The sequence below is a fragment of the Macaca fascicularis genome, chromosome 3, assembly GCF_037993035.2.
Source record: "Macaca fascicularis isolate 582-1 chromosome 3, T2T-MFA8v1.1".
NCBI lineage: Eukaryota > Metazoa > Chordata > Mammalia > Primates > Cercopithecidae > Macaca > Macaca fascicularis.
This window is the reverse complement of record NC_088377.1, coordinates 192509206-192523063: the sequence shown is the minus strand read 5'-3', so window position 1 is coordinate 192523063 and position 13858 is coordinate 192509206. Positions and strand designations below refer to the sequence as shown.

The 13858-nt window shown below is 52.1% G+C and overlaps 2 protein-coding genes across 10 annotated transcripts in view; one reads left to right on the top strand and one right to left on the bottom strand.

The window, feature by feature from the left end:
* Positions 1-2091, top strand: part of SMARCD3 (SWI/SNF related BAF chromatin remodeling complex subunit D3) — a 38488-nt gene extending 36397 nt beyond the window's left edge. For all 7 annotated transcript variants that reach the window (XM_045388096.1, XM_074036375.1, XM_065542808.1 and 4 more), the window contains 5 exons: positions 547-644; positions 823-958; positions 1317-1439; positions 1566-1667; positions 1908-2091. In XM_045388096.1, the coding sequence (XP_045244031.1) occupies positions 547-644; positions 823-958; positions 1317-1439; positions 1566-1667; positions 1908-1961 (513 nt within the window). In that variant the 3' untranslated portion in view covers positions 1962-2091. The remainder of the gene's footprint in view (positions 1-546; positions 645-822; positions 959-1316; positions 1440-1565; positions 1668-1907) is intronic.
* Positions 2092-2238: 147 nt separating this feature from the next.
* CHPF2 (chondroitin polymerizing factor 2) lies at positions 2239-8501 on the bottom strand. Of its 3 annotated transcripts, none has more exons than XM_005551204.4 (4): positions 6780-8501; positions 5428-5992; positions 4452-4634; positions 2239-3687 (listed from the first exon to the last, which is right to left on the bottom strand). In XM_005551204.4, the coding sequence occupies exons 1-4, from the start codon at positions 7040-7042 to the stop codon at positions 2380-2382; spliced, it is 2319 nt and encodes a 772-aa protein (XP_005551261.1). In that variant the 5' UTR covers positions 7043-8501; the 3' UTR covers positions 2239-2379. The 3 variants fall into 3 exon arrangements, with proteins under 3 accessions (XP_005551261.1, XP_073892475.1, XP_005551262.1); XM_074036374.1 differs by having other exon boundaries at positions 5428-5709; XM_005551205.4 differs by lacking the exon at positions 4452-4634.
* Positions 8502-13858: the final 5357 nt, after the last annotated feature.

Below are 13858 nucleotides of genomic sequence, written 5' to 3'. Positions count from 1 at the left end.
TAGGAAAATCAAATTGCTGCAAAGGGATTCAGCAAAATTCCACCAAAACAGAGAATATTCTTATTAATGCATTTAAAAATAAATACAGCAGATAAACCTGAGGAGTTAAAACAGCAGTTGATATTTATTGGGCACTTACCATGTGCCAGGCACTGCTCCAAGCACCTTATGTGTATTAGTTCACTGCCTTCCCACGGCAGCCCTAGGAGATGGGTATTCTTTCCATCCCCACTCTAGAGATGAGCCCTGAGGTGTTAACTTGCTCCAGGCTGCATAGTAAGCGGCAGAGGCAGGAGTGATACATACACAGGCTGACTCAGGGCCCGCACTCTCAACCCCTGCCCCACAATGACCCACCCCCTACCTTGTCAGCCGTATGGGTGGCTCCACTGCCAGACCAGCCCACCCCAATCCCATCCCCATGCGCACTAAGGAATCAGACTTCCTCTCAGCTTCTTGCAGCCTTTCTAGAACAAAAGGATCTACAACTGCGTGATGATCTCTTCAAGAAGAGTGATCTCTCTCTCCCTAATTGTCCTGCTTCAGATTTTTGATTGTCCCCGGCTGAAGTTTTCTGAGATTCCCCAGCGCCTCACAGCCCTGCTATTGCCCCCTGACCCAATTGTCATCAACCATGTCATCAGGTGAGGTGGCCCCAGCTTGCTTCTCAGACCAGGGAATGATCTCGTTCCTGCCTTCCCTGCCCCTCCCTCTCCTCCCACTCCCATCTCTTCTCCCTCCCTGTTGGATCTGCCCCAGCCCCTGCGCCCTGGGGCCTGTATGGGGGCATCGTGGACACCAAGGGCTGGACTTCCCTGGCAGCGTGGACCCTTCAGACCAGAAGAAGACGGCGTGCTATGACATTGACGTGGAAGTAGAGGAGCCATTAAAGGGACAGATGAGCAGCTTCCTCCTGTCCACGGCCAACCAGCAGGAGATCAGTGCTCTGGACAGTAAGGTGGGGCCCAAGCCCAGAGCCGGAGTGGGATATTAACCCAGAGATGATAGAGGAGACTTTTCTGAGACCAGGGTGTGGCTGCAGATGAGCAGTCTGGGTTAAATTAAAAAATTAAAAAAAAAAAAAAAGAGAGACCAGACTGTGGGCCAATGGGGCACAAATGGCCCTTCCATGCTGCTTGGAGTTGAACCTCATTCCAAGTTTAGTTCTGCCCATCCCCTCCGCCCCTGGGACTTCAGAGGAATCAGGGGCTCTGAGGGGTTGTCCTTCACAGGTCTCCCCTTCCCTCCCACTTCCTTTTCCCTCCTCTCCCACATCACCACAGCCAGGTGGAAAGCATCTATCTTTCTACCTGCAGATCCATGAGACGATTGAGTCCATAAACCAGCTCAAGATCCAGAGGGACTTCATGCTAAGCTTCTCCAGAGACCCCAAAGGCTATGTCCAAGACCTGCTCCGCTCCCAGAGCCGGGACCTCAAGGTGAAGAGGGAGACTCAGGGAGTACTGGAGTGGAAGACAAGCACATCGGGAAAGACAGTAAACGTTGTACTCCAGGGGCAGGTGAGGGGATTCGGGGCTCAGGGCTCACCCCACGCTCCCTCCCAGGTGATGACAGATGTAGCCGGCAACCCCGAAGAGGAGCGCCGGGCTGAGTTCTACCACCAGCCCTGGTCCCAGGAGGCTGTCAGTCGCTACTTCTACTGCAAGGTATGGAGGGACCCTTGCCCTAAGGCTTCCCCCTCCTCAACTCCAAGAGAAACCTCCCTGTTCAGCTTGTGGGCAGCCCTCACAGCTCCCTACAGTAAAGCTTCACCATACCGCCTCACCATGCAATGGCCCTCCCTGCTCCCAGATGCTCTTCCATGGCAGGCGGTGTCAGTAGGGGGGGTTGTCCTGATCACTCACCAGGAACACTGACACCTGCTCCTGTTCTCACTTCCTCTAAAGATCCAGCAGCGCAGGCAGGAGCTGGAGCAGTCGCTGGTTGTGCGCAACACCTAGGAGCCCAGAAATAAGCAGCACGAGGGAACTTCCGGCCGTGCCCCGGGCCCCAGTGCTTTGCCCTGGGCTCCAGCATCACTCCTCTGCCACCTTGGGGTGCGGGGCTAGATTAAAAGTCATTCATCTGACAGCAGCCGCGTGGTCATTGGAAACTGGGGAGGGTGGGGGATGAAGGGGGAGGGAAGAGGGTGAGGAGACAGTGGGTCCTTTTGGACAAACTCCCCATACCCTTCCCTTGGATTCTCCTCACTCAATTTTCCCTAGACCTAAAAAACAGTTTGGCAGAAGACACGTTTAATAACATTTTCATATTTTAAAAATACAGTGACAATTCTCTATCTGTCCACCATCTTGCCTTGCCCTTCCTGGGGCTGAGGCAGACAAAGGAAAGGTAAGGAGGTTAGGGCCCCGAGGCAGGCTAAGTGCTGTTGGCCTGCTCCTGCTCAAAGAGAGCCATGGCCAGCTGGGCACGGCCCCCCAGCCCCTCCAGGTTGCTGAGGCGGCAGCGGTGGTAGAGTTCCTCACTGAGCCGTGGGCTGCAGTCCCGCAGGGAGAACTTCTGCACCAGCCCTGGCTCTACGGCCCGAAAGAGGTGGAGCCCTGAGAACCGGAGGAAAACATCCATCACCTCCAGCCCCTCCAGGGCTTCCTCCTCTTCCTGGCCTGCCAGTTCACCTGCCAGCCGGGCTCGGGCCGCCAGGTAGTCAGCATTGTAGAAACAGCCCTCTGCAGAAGCCTGCCGGTCAAATCTCCCCCCTATAGGAGCCCCCCGGGAGGGGTCAGCACCAGGAGGGGAAGGGGGGTCAGGGCCAGCCCCCGGGGCCCCTGGGGGTGATCTCTGTGGTGACAGGGCGGGATTGAACTCCTGGAAATGAACTGGAAAGAAGGCCTGCCAGCCAGAGATGGCATTCATGCGACAGCGGTTGAGGACTTCGGGCCCAGGCCTCGTCCACACAGTGGTGAGGAAGAAGAGAGTATCCACAGGGTGCTTCTTCGAGACCACGTCCATGAGTCGCACCTGGGAAGGGGCCTCTGCTCGCACGGCAAGCCAGGCCAGCCTCGTCCCAGGGTACCGTCGCTCTAACTCAGCTGCTGCAGCCTTCACCCCAAGAAATGGGTCTGGAGCTCCACGGCCACTTTCTCGTGGCCCGTAGACCAGCAACAGAGTGAGCAACGCATGTTCTCGTGGCTCCAGGACATTGGCTGCAAAGGCCTCGAGGAAAGCCGGGGCTGCAGCAGCTTCAGCCACCAGGAGCGGCAGCACCAGCTGCACTCGGGTGGCCTCAGTGACATAGGGCATAGGTAGGATTTCCACCCGGCTCAGTGGCCGCAGTAGGCTGACCCTGCGAGCCAGGGCCCGCCGGTGCCCACGCTGTGTCACACATTCCAATAGCAGGTCCAGGGTGTACTCCATGCCCCGTGCTGGGTCGAAGCGCCGGTAGCCGTTGAGCAGTCGCTGCTTCTGGAAGCGCAGGCGGGGCTGATAGCGCCGATTGAGCTGCTCCAAGGCAGTCTCCAACGCATCACCCACGTCCGCCCTGCTAGCCCCCTGCAGCGGACACTTGGGAGCCCCATCTGCACAGGAGAAGGTGTGCTGCTCTGTGAAGTAGTCCCAGCCCAGCACCTCAAAGCGAGAGTGCGGTATGAAAGGAGCAGGGAGCCCAACGGGCCAGCTCAGCCCTGCCTCCCCTTCGGGGGTCAGCACGGTCAGGTTCCGGATCTGAGCCTGGGTTGGAGGGAATGCGCCTCAAGTTAGTGCGAGCTCCAGCTGCCTGGGCTGTAAGATTCAAACAGCTGAGCTCTGTCCCAACTCCATCAACACTTAGTGACGGGTCCCTCGCTAATCACTGAATCCCTTGTACATTATTCTTCACCTCTAAAATGCAAACAGACAGGAATCCTACTTGCCTTACACAAATGCCATGAGAAGGAGGTGGAAAATGTGCTTTTTGCACAGGTAAAAATATCTTGAAATAGAAGCTCAACAGCCTTTCTCTCCCATACCCAAAGGACTCACATCTTCTTCATAATCACACCCTTGTTTTCATCTATACTCCACCTCTGCCAACCCCGACATTCAACTTGAGAATTCTACCTTCCACCCTTGGGCTTTCTTGGGACAGTTCTAGAAGTTAAGAAACTTCAGAGTTTTTGCCTCCCCAGTGGACAGGCACTATTGAGGAAGAGCTAAAACTATTCTGTCTGAACACTGTGCGGAGCTTCCTGATCCTCAGAGTCTACTTGCAAACCCCTTTAGCTGCATTCAAGTTGTCCTGGGAGCCTACCTTATGATTGCTTTGGACCCCCAAAGACCTTTGTCCCTGTAGTTGTTTTAAATGTAAGTATGGTCAGCCTCTTCCTGCCCTGCCATTATACAGGGCCTAGACCAGCCCCACTGCCAGCTGCTCGCTCATTGTACGCCTGGACATCTCAGGCTCTCTCTGACCCTCTGACTGCAGTCCTCTGCCCACCTGCTCCTCTTCAGCTCACCTGCAGTTGTTCTATTTCACTGTAAGCCCGCTCCAACTCCAGAGCGCTGAAGCGTTTGTGGAGCCGGTACATGAGGGTACCTTCGGAGACAGGGTGCACGGCGAAGGCACTCAGGAAAGCCGAGCTCCCTTCCTTTTCAGGGTCCCTATTTTTGGCCAGTTCAAATGAGCGATACTGCTGCCCCTAGAGGGACAATCAGACCAATCAATGACACACACAAGAGCTGCCAGTCCCAAACCATCCTTAACCATACTCAGTGTTCACGTCTGTTAGCACTGCTGCGTTAGAACAGAGGACAGAGGAGGCACCCTTTCCAGCACCTCGCTTAACCCCAGCTCTTTCACTGCCCACATTTTGGAAAGTAGAAAGTAAGTAGGCAACTAAGGACACTCTCGGCTACTCTCAGTGCCCTGTCTATGGGCTAGCCCTGCTCTGCAAGGAGCCGTCACACAAATAACATATTAAAAGTAATAAGGATACTCTCTTCCCCCAAAGATTCCCATTGTTCCTCAAGGGAATGAAAGAAGTAAGCCAGAAAATCTTCCCAATACTTTGGTTTGAGAGGATGAGCCACCTCTGGGTTCTTCCACTCTTCTCCGGGACAATAAACAGGGCAGCTCTCTGGGCTGGAAAAGTGATCACCTCACTTCTCTGGGGAGTAGCCATCTCTAAGACATGCCCACATTGCCATAACTGAAGTGCTGATATCGGGAGAGGTGTGGAGGGCAGGGGGGCAGGGGAGAAGGACTGGTGAGTAGGAGCACCCTTTGGTCTTGCTTACGGGTTCCTAACAAGGTACCACTTTTGATAGCCCCAGGTTCTCAGATTGCCAAAGGTGAGCAACAGAGGGCCCACGGGGGCGGTCAGTGGCCAGGAAGGAGGAACAATGGCCTCCAAGGTGCTGCTGGGAGGAAAGCTAATCACTCATCCCCCACTAGCTTATCAGAGACCGGGAATGACTTGAAAGAGCTGTCACCTGGTGCTGTGAGACACAGCCGACGCCCAGAGAGTCAATGAGGCAGCGTCCAAGCCACTCGTCAGGACGGGCACTGAGAATGTCACCTCGGCAGCCATCCAGATGTGGCCGCAGACGAAGCAGGAGACTCCGTGACAACAGGTAGCCAAAGCCCCCATGACAGTACCGGGCCTGCTCGCCTGCGCCAATGAACTCCTCCGCCCGGCCTAAGTACAGGTCTTGGTTGATGCTAAGGTGGCCAGCAAGGGCTGCCAGGCGGGGGGCCTGCACATATGTGTCATCCTGCATGATGAAGAACCAGTCGTAGTCAGCCCCAAAGTGTGTGTGAAGGTGGCGCAGGGTCTCTGACATGAGCCAGGCGGGCCGCTCATCCCCATGAGACACCACCTGCATCCCTGCTGGAGCCCGGGCCCCCCGCTGCCCAGTGAAGTAGAGTAACCGAGGGAAGTGATGGGCCACTGTACGGTTCACAGCCACGGCCAAAGTGGACAGTGTAGCTCGGGAGGTCAGAACAGCCACCAGCAACCGCTCACGGGAGCCCAGCTCTGTCTGGATGTACCGAGTCCTGTGGAGAGACCGGTGTGCCAGGGGTCAACTCCCTAATCTTTAGGAACCCAGCTTATTCAGTATATACATCCCCCTCTAGAAGTGAGTGAGCTGAGGCTGAGAAGGGAGAAACCTCCTTCCTTGTCAATATTAATTAGGTACTCAACTGAGTATCCACTAAGTAGCTGACATTGGAATTGATTTGGGAAGGGAGGGTGTCTACTATGGATAGACTAGATAGGTTAGATGCAATTCCTACTCTGTTCAAGAACATCGAACCCTGGCCGGGCGCAGTAGCTCACGCCTGTAATCCCAGCACTTTGGGAGGCCAAGGTGGGCGGATCACCTGAGGTCAGGAGTTCAAGACCAGCCTGACCAACATGAAGAAACTCCGTCTCCACTAAAAATACAAAATTATCTGGGCACGGTGGTATGCGCCTGTAATACCGGCTACTCGGGAGGCTGAGGCAGGGGAATCACTTGAACCCGGGAGACAGAGGTTGCAGTGAGCCAATATTGCACCACTGCACTCCAGCCTGGGCGACAAGAGCAAGATTCCATCTCAAAACAAAACAAAAAAACACAAACAAACAAAAAACATTGAACCCTAATTTAACACCAATGAATGTGAGACTTTCTGAGACCTGAGAAGGAGGGAAAATACAGGAAGAAACCATGATGGAAAATAAGCCAGAATTGCTCCAAGTTGCCTGACGCCGATTGCCAGCGGAAAGGCAGCGGCAAGGATTTACACCAGCCCAAAACAGGGACAGTGTCTGGGGACTATGCATACATGTTGCTCTCACCTGAGCACCTTCTTGTAGGGCTTGTTGGGGTCCCTGTAGTAGGGGACAATCCGGGGTTTGAAGTCTTCATCACTTTGGTCTAGCCAAGCTCTCGAATCTGGATTCTGTGGCCCTCCTCGCTCCCCCACAGCCTCGACACAGGGATCTTCTCCCTCCCCTTGGATCCAGGAAACCCGCAGGAGGCTCAGGCTGCACCCCAGAGACAGCCCTAGGATGAGGGGAAGCGCTGGCCGCAGCAGGGCCAACAGGGAGCTCAGCCGCATGGTGGTAGGCCCTGCCAGGTGGGTGCCCAGGGGCACAGCCCCAAGAATCAATGGATTGATGGGTACCAGGCCAGTAGTAGGCTTGCAGTTTTAACCAGGGAACCTGGGGTCAGTGAGGCCAATGACAGAGCAAGGCCTGAGGGCTTCCAGGCCCAGCATCCCCAAGAAGATTGTCCTGTCTTCACAACTCCTTCTGCCTGCTCTTCAAAGGTGAAGGTGTCAGATCTAACCCCCAGCCAAAACGGTAATAAATGTAACAATCAAAGTCACTCACACTGGGATTATGGTCTGTCTTCCACTAGAAAGAGGAGGAAGTAAAACTCAATACTGCCAAAGCTAACCCAAAAAGGAGCACTACACACATCTGCAGACTGGGCCTAAGTCAACAGATGACAGCAAGTGATAAGTGGTTAGGGAAAAGCACACGATCCATCAAAACAACAGCCCTCAAACAGAGGAGCCGGAGCATGCCTCTGGCACCGGTTCTCAGGCGGGCTACTGCGGCAGGCCCGGCGGGCACAAGGGAAGGGGTCAGAGCCTCTTTCTACTCTGCTCCCTGCGTGTGAGGAGACGCAATGGCTACAGGAAAGCGGTCAGGAGCCACTCGCATGGCACACACAAGTTCTGCCCACCCGAATGAGGTAGATCGGTGACTCAGCACTGACAGCCTCTCAGGAGCGCCATGGCCGATGGAGCCATCTTGCAGGGCGTTCTCCTCGGAACCCCAGCTGCTGAGGAGACAGCAGGCACGGACTGGAACTCCTACTGTGTGCAAGCGATTCGGTGCCTGGTTTTACCAAGGCCCCAGGGGGCAAACGAAACAAACCAAAAGCAAACAGAGGACAAGCAGCAACTAGAGACAACGCCAGGGTCCTGGGAACGCAAAGAGAAGCGCGGCCGGCTTCCGACAGGACCCCTGCCGGGGTCCCAGAGCCCCTGCTCTACCTCTCGGCGATCAGAGACCAAATCTAGCCCTAGAACGAAAGCCCAACGCGAGTCTTCGCCGTTCGTCTCAAAACAGAAACTGGCCACGTCACCGGGCTGCTAGGAAGGGGGCTCGGGAGTCCAGCTCAGGTCGTTCTGCGAGTAGGGGTCGGAGGTCGCGGCTGGGAGACTGGGGCACAGACCTCGTTCTCGGGCCCGTCGGCGGGAGCGGAGGCCGCGCCAGAGACAGCACCGAGGCAGCCAGCGCCGGACCAGGAGGGATGCCCAAGGCCCTCGGGGAGGGGGCCCGGGTTTCAGGGCCCGGGGCCGGCGGACGCCGGATGAAGGACGGCCAGGGGCTCCCGGCGTCCAGGGAAGGGGCGGGGCGGAGACGTGGGGACCAAGAGCGGCGTCCCACACGCGCCTGGCAGGGAGCAGGGACGGGGAAGGGGGAACAGACCCCAGTTCCCGCTGAGGCGCCGGCTCCGCCGCTGCAGCCGCTGCCACCTCACAGCCCCTGTCCGCAGCTTCCTCTTCCGCTGCCTGTCAGTCACCCGTCTCTATGGTGACCGCATCCGGCCGCTCGCTCCGCCCGCGCGCTCTCTATGGTCGCTCCCACGGCTTAACCGCACAGCGCATAGCAGCCTCGGCCAGGATGCGGGCTACCTGGCCCCAGCCGGCAGCCCCTCAGTAAGACGCGTGCGCCCCCACATAGGCGAATCCAGGCAAATCCAGAGTGGACCAAAGCTGCCCCGTAGCTTGGGCTGAACCCTATCAGTCCTGGAAAAAGCATACCCCCACCCTCGAGAGCGCTTTTCTCCCAATTGGCTGGGGAATCCCATCAGCCTTTCAGTTGCCTAAGAAATGTTTGTTGTTTGCCAGACACGTACCTAAGTTCCGGGCATCTTCGTGAGTGCTGGGTAAACAAGTGGTGGACGAGATGGGCATGGTCCCTGCTCTCAGGGAACTGTAAGTTGAGGGAGACAGGTAATAAACACACTTGACATAGCAAGAATAAAACAGGTAGAAATCCCAATCTGTGATAAGTACCATTGCAGAAAAGCACAGAGTCCTGTGGAAAAACTAAACAGAAAGTATTAAATTAGATTGGGAATTTGGTAATGCTGAGGTCCAGAGGTTCAGGAAGAGTTATCCAGACATGAAGTGGACAGTTTTCCAGGCAAAGAAAAGAGCACCGGAATGTCCTGAGAGAAGAGATTGGCTTGGAGAAGAACTGGGAAGGTCCAGGGCATCTTAGAGCCTGGTGAGGGGAGAACAGCCCAAAGTAAGGCTGGGGAATAGGGGACAGGTAGGGCATTCGGACCACCACAGTGGTTCCCCAAACAGAATGGCACTCTCCCTAAGGAGCAATTTGGAAATGTACGGGGCAATTTTGTTGTCAAATGACTGGGGGAGAAGAGCCAAGGAGGCTCCCTGTCTTGCACATTGCAAGATAGTATCACACAAGAAAACTGTCCTGATCCCGCACAGCTTTCACATGTCCTACTGAACATTCATATAGGTTAAAACAAAAAAAAAAAAAGGAAAACACTGGTTATAATCATCTGATGTGCCTGTGTCTTATATACAAAAACAAAGTAATCTTGTAGGGGTGTGAAATGTGCTGAATTTTTAAGGAATGTAACCACCATGTTAACAGAAGGAAGATTATACTTTGTTGTGTTCAGGAATTTATTCGGAGTTACCATTTTGGAGAACTGTGTCACTGATAGCAGTGTTATTCATAGCGTTAGGTCTGCATGTCTGCATTTGCACTGCCACAATCAAGGTGCTCCTATGCATAAATACAAGCATCTGACTAATTATGCTTTCTAGCATACTGAAATAAAAGTATTATCTTATTATAAAGGATTTCCTTTATTTCTTCCTTTTTTTTTTTGAGACAGTCTCGCTCTGCCGCCCAGGCTGGAGTGCAGTGGCGTGATCTTGGCTCACTGCAAGCTCCGCCTCCCGGGTTCACGCCATTCTCCTGCCTCAGCCTCCCGAGTAGCTGGGACTACAGGCGCCCGCCACCTCGCCCGGCTAGTTTTTTTGTATTTTTTAGTAGAGACGGGGTTTCACTGTGTCAGCCAGGATGGTCTCGATCTCCTGACCTCGTGATCCGCCCATCTCGGCCTCCCAAAGTGCTGGGATTACAGGCTTGAGCCACCGCACCCGGCCTATTTCTTCTTTCTGCTTTGATTCAGACACTATAATTTTTTTGAAATTATGTATGTAGTTAGGCTATACCATCTATAAACTTCATTTCAAAATAGTAAATGGGGAGTTGTAAAAATGTTATTAAAATGGAACATTGGGGCTGGTAAAGTTAAGAACCACTCAAGAACATCTTGTATGTATATCTTATATATATACCATTCTAGGAGTATATAAGATAGAACTCACTGATATATTGCCTATCAGCACGTGTTATCCCTGTTTTAGTCTCATCCTTAGACTGCAACTGAATCTTTTCTCATCAGTTGGCACATGGTAGGTGGTAAATGACTTGCTGGAAGAGACTCTGGGAAACAGCAGAGACACTTAGCTCAAGGTCAGAAGATTTCTAGACCAGCGCTGTCCAGTAGAAATCTAATGCAAGCCACAAATGTGAGCCATATATGTTGTTTAAAATTTTTTAGTAACCACATTTTTTAGAGTTAAAAAAGGTAAAATTAATTTTAATATTTTATTGTATTATTAAATATATCCAAATCATTTCAACATGTAGTCAATATGAAAAATTATTGATGAGATATTTTACATTTTTTATGCAGAATATTTGAAATCTGATGTGTATTTTACACTTAACAGCAAATCTCAATTCAGACTAGCCACACTTCAAGTGCTCCATAGCCACGTATGGCTGGAGGCTACCATATTCAACAGTGCAGGTCCAGATCCTTTTCAGTTACTAAGTTCCTAGGTAATTCTCCAAGAGACATTTCCTTCCTTGGGTCTCCATTTCTTCGTAATTTAAACAGAATCTAAGCCAAATGTTCTTGTTTCCAGCACTGACCCGCTGTGATTTTTTTCAAATTTAGCCAGTCCTTTTCTTATCTCTCTTTACTCATCTCCTTTTCTCCCCCATTTTCCATTTCTCTTTCCCTATTTCTTCTCCCCTCATCCCAAGTTCTTTTCTCTGGCTAAACCCAGGGCGGGGTGGGCAGGGGGAGGGATGGTGGCTCACACCTGTAATACCAGCATTTCAGGAGGTTGAGGCAGGAGGATCTCTTGAGCCCATGAGTTTGAGCCCAGCCTGGGCAGCATAGGACGACACAATCTCTATAAGAAAATTTTAAAATTGTAGCCAGGTGCAGTGGCTCATGCCTGGGATTGTAATCCCAGCACTTTGGGAGGCCAAAGTGACTTTGGCAGATCGTTTGAACCCAGGAGTTCCAGACCAGCCTGGGCAACATGGCAAAACCTCATCTCTGGGAAAAAAAAAAAAAAAAAACCACACACAAAAATTAGCCAGGCATGGTGGTACTTGTCTGCAGTCCCAGCTACTTGGGAGGCCAACATGGGAGGATCGCTTGAGCCCAGGAGGTTGAGGTTGCAGTGAGCCATGATCACTCCACTGTACTCCAGCCTAGGCAACAGAGCTGCCCAGAGCTGCTTGTCACCTTAGTTTCCTAATCTGTAAAATGGTAATAATACTCACCTCAGAGTTTGTTGGCGGTGGGGGGAGGGGGGGAGGTTAATGTGATGGCATAAATGAAAGAGCATAATAAATATTGTTGTCTGTAAACCACATTTTTAAATGAGGCTGGGAAAGGAGAGGCATATTTCTCCCAGGACGCACAGGCACTTGAATCTGTGTTTTTTGTTGTGTTTTGTTTTTTGAGACAGGGTCTTGCTCTGTCACCCAGGTTGGAGTGCAGTGGTACAATCTTAGCTTGCTGCAACCTCGACCTTCTGGGTAACTGGAACCACAGGTGTGTGCTACCACGCCTGGCTAATTTTTGTTTTTTTGTTTGTTTTTTTTTTAATAGAGATAGGGCTTTGCCATGTTGCCGAGGCTGGTCTTGAACTCCTGAGCTCAAAACATCCACCTACCTCCCCCTCCCAAAGTGCTAGGAATACAGTCACGAGCCACCACGCCTGGCCAAATGAGTGCTTTTTATGTGATCCACAATCATAATTCCTTTGCTTCATACAGAAGGGGTTTGCAGTCATTTAACTGTATTCTTTTTGTAACTATCATTCCCATTTTGCAGAGGAGAACATATACTTTGTCCAAGGCCACACAATGAAGCGTAGAACTGTTATGCTCTTAATTATGCGATGTCAAGCAAGGTCTCCACCTAGGTACCCCAGCAACACACAAAAGTCACTTCTTTTAGGGCACTTAATGTCATGGTGTCAAGGTCTGTTTCTGTTGTTGTTGTTGTTTTTCTTCTTTTTTTAGAGACAGGGTCTATCTCTATCACCCATTCTGGAGTGTAATGGTTTGATTACAGCTCACTGCAGCCTTGAACTCCTGGGCTCAAGTGATCCTCCCACCAGGGCCTTCCAAAGGGCTTGGATTGGCCGGGCGCGGTGGCTCACGCCTGTAATCCCAGCACTTTGGGAGGCCGCGGCGGGCGGATCACAAGGTCAGGAGATCGAGACCACGGTGAAACCCCGTCTCTACTAAAAATACAAAAAATTAGCCGGGCGCGGTTGTGGGCGCCTGTAGTCCCAGCTACTCGGGAGGCTGAGGCAGGAGAATGGCGTGAACCCGGGAGGCGGAGCTTGCAGTGAGCCGAGATCGCGCCACTGCACTCCAGCCTGGGCGACAGAGCGAGACTCCGTCTCAAAAAAAAAAAAAAAAAAAAAAAAAAAAAAACAAAGTGCTTGGATTACAGGTGTGAGTCACCCCACCCAGCTTGTTTACTTTTCACATGTTCCTTCTGCATTATGAGCTCCTTGAGGTCAGGGAGTGACTTTGCACCATTGCAACTCCAGCACACATATCTGAGCCTGACAGATAGTAGGCACTTCGTTGGTGGAGGATATTCTACGAAAATGTATGTTCAAAGGCATGCAGGTGTAAAATAGCATGGTTAACCTCCAAACTATTTAAGTAGGTAAGTTCTACTAAAGCATTTGAGTTTGAGAAGAAAAACTAGTTCTCACTTTTTGAGTCACGGACTGTGGGCGAAAAGGTGCTGCATTTGGAGAATATGCTCACGGGGAGTAATAGCTTCCTTTGCTTCCCCAAGTATCACTGATGGAGATACTCCTGATGCACAGGAGCCTGGAGAAGTAACAAAGATCACAAAGGGCCTGCCTTGTACTTGAGGCTAAACATTTGGAGTTTACAATGTAGGCAAGGTGAAGTCCGTGAGAGACTGTATTTATTTTTAAACCATCCAGCCCAAAATGTCATGTGAGATTTTAAACAGTGAGACTCAAAGGGAAAGTAACGGGCCCGTAGCATGGCTAACTAATAACAAAACGAATCTCGGCCAAGGGGCCTTTTTATCTCAGGGCTCTTTCCACGAAACTTGCATGGCTTCAGTGGAAACCTAACAATTCTGGAGTGGGTAGGCTAAGCGGCCGAGGTTCCAAAACAACGTCTGGCACCTTCTAAAAGTTTAACAATGAACCAGACTCTAAAATTACGGTTTCATGAAATCAAGGCGCTTTCTTTCGTGAAGGAATTCCGTTGGCAACATCTTCGCAGGGATGCCCCGCTTTCCGGGACCCCTGCCCAGCGTCCCCTTCATTTCAGTCCTTCTCCGCTCACCTCCCACCTCTCCTCTCCCATTGTTTCGACCTACTCCCGCTGAGGCAAGCTGGGAAGTGTAGTTGCACGCCCTGCTGCCTGAGTCGGTTAGGTAGCTCTAAAAACTCGTAACTCCACAACAGCTCAATCGATTTTCGAGAGGTGGGGTAAGCCTGGAA

Bases quoted from the DNA above. Each gene is read 5' to 3' on its own strand.
- CHPF2 (XM_005551204.4), bottom strand. From the start codon at position 7,042: ATGCGGCTGAGCTCCCTGTTGGCCCTGCTGCGGCCAGCGCTTCCCCTC. The intron at 5,993-6,779 runs GTGAGAGCAACA...GTCTCTCCACAG, and splicing joins CCCTACAAGAAGGTGCTCAG to GACTCGGTACATCCAGACAG. The intron at 3,688-4,451 runs GTGAGCTGAAGA...CCTCCAACCCAG, and splicing joins GTGAAATAGAACAACTGCAG to GCTCAGATCCGGAACCTGAC.